Source organism: Syngnathus floridae, chromosome 11 (genome assembly GCF_059516105.1).
Source record: "Syngnathus floridae isolate MCC-2025c chromosome 11, RoL_Sflo_1.0, whole genome shotgun sequence".
NCBI lineage: Eukaryota > Metazoa > Chordata > Actinopteri > Syngnathiformes > Syngnathidae > Syngnathus > Syngnathus floridae.
The window spans coordinates 3,902,401-3,909,083 of NC_142423.1; the positions used below are offsets into that span (position 1 = coordinate 3,902,401).

General features: G+C 46.4%; 1 protein-coding gene across 2 annotated transcripts; it reads right to left on the reverse strand.

Moving 5' to 3' along the window:
* Positions 1 to 679: 679 nt before the first annotated feature.
* LOC148390387 (keratin, type I cytoskeletal 18-like) lies at positions 680 to 3,698 on the reverse strand. Of its 2 annotated transcripts, XM_088389200.1 has the most exons (7): positions 3,210 to 3,698; positions 2,190 to 2,272; positions 1,723 to 1,879; positions 1,478 to 1,642; positions 1,276 to 1,401; positions 953 to 1,173; positions 680 to 796 (listed from the first exon to the last, which is right to left on the reverse strand). In XM_088389200.1, exons 1-7 carry the CDS (start codon positions 3,612 to 3,614, stop codon positions 778 to 780), a joined length of 1,176 nt encoding a protein of 391 aa, XP_088245326.1. In that variant the 5' UTR covers positions 3,615 to 3,698; the 3' UTR covers positions 680 to 777. The 2 variants fall into 2 exon arrangements, with proteins under 2 accessions (XP_088245326.1, XP_088245327.1); XM_088389201.1 differs by lacking the exon at positions 680 to 796 and having other exon boundaries at positions 949 to 1,173.
* Positions 3,699 to 6,683: the final 2,985 nt, after the last annotated feature.

Genomic DNA, 6,683 nt, shown 5'->3' on the forward strand with positions numbered 1-6,683 from the left:
ACCATCAACAGGGATGAGGGAGCCTATATGCTCTCTACAACCTGGAACAGCATTCTGGAGAGGTGAATGGACAGCAGAGGGCGTGGCTCACCTGTCAAATCTGACAGGTGAGCCACGCCTTCATCCATCTGCTGATAAAGACGCGTCACTATCACATCTGTGACACTCTGATGAAGGCGGAAGAAACCACCGAAACATGTCAGGTAGATAACCTAAAACAATTTGTTTGATATAAAAGAAACCAGTGAAGTGACCTATTATATCTTATTATCTATGCTTCGTATTATTAGAATTGACTAACTGCAAAGTACAAAAACACTAGTCTTCTAAAATACAGCATATTGGCAAATTGTTTACGGATTTCAGATTTGTAGAGCTTAAAATCGCAAGTGAGGGGGGGAAATGGGGATATTTAAAAAAAAAAAAAAAAAAAGAAAAAAAACTGCCACAAAAACATGCGTGTGCGTCTTATGTGTTTTGAGTCCAGCGCTCTCTAGTGGCCAAAAATCAAAAGCTTCAAGATGTGCCACGGTGGCTCAACAGGACTCAAGGGACAATTCATTAGGTATACTTGCACACTTAGTTGTTACTTGCATGTAACCTCCTATTCAATACAACTATATCAATGTAAATAATCAGTTTTCATATTTTGTCACAAAAATACACCAGTAGTCAGCACTGTTGGTCAACAAATTGTTTTATTGCTTCGAGGTCCGACATTAGTCAGGGTTGCACAGGCCTGGATGGCCTTTTACAGGAACTTTGGCCGACCGCTCATTAGAGTGCCTCTTGAAGCCTGTCAAATCAAATATGTTGATGGTTACAAAAATATTTCACTTTGAACGATTTTTGCATCTACTTGATCATCAACTTCTGAGAAGTGACTTCAACGTTTGCCTCCACTGCAACCATCAAGCCAAACATGTTTGGACTTATGTTACTTCAAACTTACTTGAAATCACCGCCGTCCAGTAGGGTCTTGTAGGTCTGGATCTCAGCTTCCAGTTTCACCTTGAGGTTGAGCAGAGCCTCGTACTCTTGCGTCTGCTGGTTGATGTTAGCGCGCAGGTTTCCGAGCTCCTCCTCCAGACGTAGGAGGATAGAGTTATACTTCTCCATTTCTATGTTGTTCCGGAGCTCTGTGTTGCGTAGTGTGTCTTCTAGGGAGGCTTTCTGATCATCATAAAACAACGATGAGATGTTTGAGAGGGATTTTAGTTTGATTCAACTGGATGATAATCAAAATGGATTCAAATACAAAAGACGAATCCTTACTAAGCTCTGTTGAGACGCCAGTTCGATTTCTAGAGTTTGTATCTGTCTGCTTAAGTCACCCCTCTCCACTTGGGCACCCTGGAGCGCTTCTGTGTTCTGTGATACTTGCGCCACAACTTCTGCTGTCTAAAGTGGAGAGGAGGAAGAACATCACACGTATCAACGTGAACTTTGTTGAGGGATCACAGGATCATCGCCTTACCTGATTTTCATGCCAACGTTTGAGATCTTCTGCATTTTTCAGTGCGATCTTCTCGTAGTTGCCCCTCATGTCCGCCATGATCTGGGACAAGTCCTGACCTTTGGGGGCGTCGACATCCACTTGCACACCTGACTGGGAAATCTGATTCCTCAACTCCCTCACCTCCTACAACAATAAAAAAACGCACACACTTTGTAGTTGACACCAAAGAATGAACTGCAATTGTTTCTGTACTGTCCACTTACATTTTCGTGATTCCTCTTAAGGTAATCAAGCTCTTCCTTCACGGCTTCAATCTCGCTCTCAATGTTCATCCTGCTCATGTTGGTGTCGTCGATGACTTTCTTTAGCCCGGAAATGTCGGCCTCCACCGACTGGCGAATGGCCAGCTCTGTGTCATACCTAGACAAACCAACACTCTATTACAAACAAGCTTCAAGCTAATTCTTTTTTCCAAGCTAATTTTTTCCATGTTTCGGATAAAAACAACAAATCAATTTTACATTCATGATTTCCATCCCTCGTGTTTTCAGACTGCTGGTATTCAAAAGTGTTCAAAGGTGCCATAGTGAGATAATCTCTCACAAGGGCGGATGGAATTGTTTCGTCTGCCTTGGCAAGGCCAAATGACATGTGACTAGGAAGCCTTGAATCACCACATTTATAGAACCTTGAATAAAACACTTGGGCGCCTGAAGACAAAATCACATACTTGACTTTGAAGTCGTCAGCAGCCAAACGAGAGTTGTCAATCTGGAGCACCAGACGAGCGTTCTCCGATATCTTGTCGAAGATCTGAGAAGAAAAAACAATGAGACGGATATTTTGTTAACGGTCAGTTGGTGTTGCAAACTTTATTCTGTTCATATTCCTATTGGGAGTCATGGGGATTCGTTCTTCATATTGTGTCCAATAATCTGCAGATGTGATTCGGATCTCCACATCTGTTCAAGCGACAGAGTGTCCGATTACACAAAAGGAATCATGGAAGAGAAGGAAGAATGTTCCACTGGAACTCTGAAAAAAGAGACTTTTCCTTGCGAAAAAGAGTTGCATAAATCAAATGTGTTTATATGTTCACGTGTTTACGTGAGTGGAGGAGTTTGAATTCTTTGCGGGTGGGAGAGAATTTCTTTTAAAAGCACCGTATCCTGTCTGGCCGGAAAGGGGAAACACAAAAGCCTATAACAGTTGAGGGAAAAGTGAAAAATGTGAAATTTGTGGCATTTGGAGAAAATATGTGACATTTGACTCTTGCCGAGTGAAGCTGATTGTTATGCAAGCAGAACGCTCACGCGCATATACATCGACACACACGCGGGGAGGACAAGGTCTTTTGTGTCGTCTTTACCACACATCTGTTTCACATTGGGGCCCACGGACATGGGTGGGGAGGGGGGGAGTGGCATAGAATGTCAATTACACGCGGCGCCATTTGGAGAACTGTTGTATGTGGAAGTTTCTACCCTCGTGTTGGTGACTCATCAAGGGAAGTCATGAACAACTTTTTGATGGGGGTGGGGTGGGGTGGTCAGAACCACACCCTTCATTCTTATGCAAGAAATATCATAACTGGCAAAGGATATTTTAGAAAGAAATGCACTTCTTTGCATTTGGCATTGACTGAAGAAGCTTTTCTGGGTCTCATTCACAAACGTGCAGGTTATCTTCACTGTCTTAATAATGTGATATTAGATGAAAGTAATTCTGGTTCTTCGCTTGTCACACCAACCTGTTTACGGAGGTCTTCAATGATGGGTTCATACTTGCTGTAGTCTCTCAAGTCAGGCCCTCCGGTCTTCAGCGCCTGCCTGATCTTCATCTCCAGTTCCTGGTTGGCCTGCTCCAGGTTCTTCACCGTCTCAAGGTAGTTGGCCAGACGATCGTTGAGGTTCTGCATGGCTCCCTTCTCGTTGCCTGTGATGCCCCCTCCCATGCCGCTGCCCGCTGCCATGGAGCCGCTGACACCCAAACCTAAACCAGCAATCATACCGCTGCCCATTTTGTTTGAAGAACGCAGGGAAGGTACAGAGGAGACGCGGACGTCCTGGGAACCGCCATAGGTGCTGAAGGCACGGTAGCGGGGTTGAACGTGGGATGCAGAGATCTGCTGAACGTTGGATCTTCTGAAGCTCATGATGGAGAAGTTTCTGTGTTACGGAGAAGAAGAGGAGAAGTTGACACTCGCTGCTGGTCGGCGTCAGAAGAGACGATGGCAGTGGGAAGTGGGGAATTTATACTCCGCCTCCTTCCCCCCTCAATCTCAGTTGGCCTTTTTTAGACCCAGCCCACTTGAGCATCGCCCCAATTTTCATTTCCTGCTCTCTCTCACGCTCTCCTTTGCCCACATGTTTCCTTTTCTAACCTGGTGTGTCTTCAATCGTCATGGAAACATACAAAGCATATTATATGCAACAAACCCTGCAATGCAAATCAGTTTGGTTGAGAGCAAGAGAGAGAGAGAGAGCATAGGCAAATGAGAGAAGTGTAAGGTTACATAATCTTTAACAGAAAAATGAAAGAACTTGGCAAAAACAACCAAATGCTTTTGTTTTACCCATAAAAGGAATAATGCCCGCTTTTCATTGCAGCCTCCAGCCCTGGTCAGCCAGGCACAGACGTAAAACCATTTTGCCACATGCAAAAAAAAGTTTAAGCTCTGTGAAATAAACACAATGTTAACCAACAAATGTGCAAAGTTGACTTGTGATTGCTTAACCCTTTCAGTGATAGCTGTCATCACATTTCAACACAAACAAAATGTACACAGTGAAGACAATAACTGTTCCCACATTCACAAAGAAAATCCAAAGGACACAAGCTTCCGAGATATCCCGGGGGCTGTGGAAAAGCTGAGATGCACAAAGCCAGCGCGTTAGCTGATACCGTGCTCACAATACAATCACAAACAAAACACAGATAAAGGACACCTTTGTTCACCAATCACGTTGTATCGGTTGATCCGCACATATCGGGTCGTCTATTGATACAATAACTACTGAAGACGTGGCTTCACCTTTGATAGAAGAAAGCAGAGAAGACTTTTGAGAAACAACAGCTGACATCACATGGATCAACAGGTTGACATAAATATGAAATTGAAAACTCTCCTAAACACAGCACTTGATTTTCAAGGGGCATGCTCAGATGTTGAGTGATGTGTGTGAAGCCACAGCTCTCTCAAGACATTTAGCAGGTTGTTTATTTATTCATTATTTGTCTTTTCATAGTGAATGGTGCCCCCTCGCCCAAAAAAGCTGATAGCACCCTCAATAAAAACCAAAGCAACACGGTAGTGCCTTCAGGAATGTGGCTCCCTTGGCCCTTGAATTAAACTCTGCACTTTTATTACCGTATTTGCCGGTGTATTGGTCGACCTTTTTCGATCCAAAATCGACCGAAAAAAATCGACCTCGACTTATACACCGAGTCATAAAATTTAACTTCGTATTCATCGCTTCAAATGTGATGGTAACCAAGGCCGTTTCTCATGCATCTCATTGTGCGTTGCACTTAGAAAATTTGAACCGGGCGGCGTGCGCGAGTGCGCGGCCCGCTGGAAGTCGAATGAGGCGCCGCCACCACCTCCGCGGTGCTTATAAACAGCCGATCCGCTCGGCGGGGGCTATTTTCGGCCACTTGGCTCGTGCGCACGGCCTCCCGGATGTGCCGGGCGGGTGCGCGAGCTCGCCGGCCGCTGGAAGTCGAATGAGACGCCGCGACCACCTCCGCGGTGCTTATAAACAGCCGATCCGCTCGGCGGGGGCTATTTTCGGCCACTTGGCTCGTGCGCACGGCCTCCCGGATGTGCCGGGCGGGTGCGCGAGCTCGCCGGCCGCTGGAAGTCGAATGAGGCGCCGCCACCACCTCCGCGGTGCTTATAAACAGCCGATCCGCTCGGCGGGGGCTATTTTTGGCCACTTGGCTCGTGCGCACGGCCTCCCGGATGTGCCGGGCGGGTGCGCGAGCTCGCCGGCCGCTGGAAGTCGAATGAGGCGCCGCCACCACCTCCGCGGTGCTTATAAACAGCCGATCCGCTCGGCGGGGGCTATTTTCGGCCACTTGGCTCGTGCGCACGGCCTCCCGGATGTGCCGGGCGGGTGCGCGAGCTCGCCGGCCGCTGGAAGTCGAATGAGACGCCGCGACCACCTCCGCGGTGCTTATAAACAGCCGATCCGCTCGGCGGGGGCTATTTTCGGCCACTTGGCTCGTGCGCACGGCCTCCCGGATGTGCCGGGCGGGTGCGCGAGCTCGCCGGCCGCTGGAAGTCCAATGAGGCGCCGCGATCTCCTCCGCGGTGCTTATAAAGTGCCGATCCGCTCGGCTTGGAGCTATTTCCGGCCTCCCGTTGGTGCCGGGTGGCGTGCGCGAGCTCGCCGGCCGCGATCTCCTCCGCGGTGCTTATAAACAGCCGCATGCGCACGGCCTCCCGGAATTTGAACACATTTCGTCAATAAATTTCGCATATTGAATTTTGAAGTTTAATATAATGCAACAATTGAGCTCGACTTATACAAAGGATATATCATAAAATCGTAAATTTCCGTCGAATTTTAGGGGGTCGACTTATACACCGAGTCGACCTGTACACCGGCAAATACGGTATTATTATTATCATTATTATTATTATTATTTTGCATTTAACTCTGCAACATCAACAACTTTCCGTTTCAAGATTGTCCAGATTTTAGCGTCATTCACTTGCTCACTAACCAAAAGGAAAAAAATGTGGAAAATCCAGCTTGTGAAGTGAAGCGCGAGATATAAAGAGGAACGATAAATTAAATCCGCATGACTCAACCCGCGTGACAGCGTTGCGGTTGTCGTTATTTGAATGGAAAAAAACCTGACAACATTTTGCTTCACCATCACAACCCCCAAACAAACAAATCAGGATCTTCTTAACTCTTCCCTTGATAAGGCTGGAGTAGCAGCGGTCATTGTCTTATTCAATTGGAAATAAATGATTGCAGTATTTGATGCACTTCATTAAAACGTGTCCTTCAAAGAACAAAGTTGCTGTGCAGCTTTAGAGTCGTTTAAGTTACCTCGTGAGAGCATAATCTGTGTCTTCATCAGGCTCACATTCACTTTAAAAAAACACAAACAAGATCAAAACAGTTGCTTCAATGATTTTTCCCTGTCTTGCTTTTCAAGGCAAACCAATTGAGGGGTGAGGTAGTAGCGCCCTCTCTTGGTAGTGTTA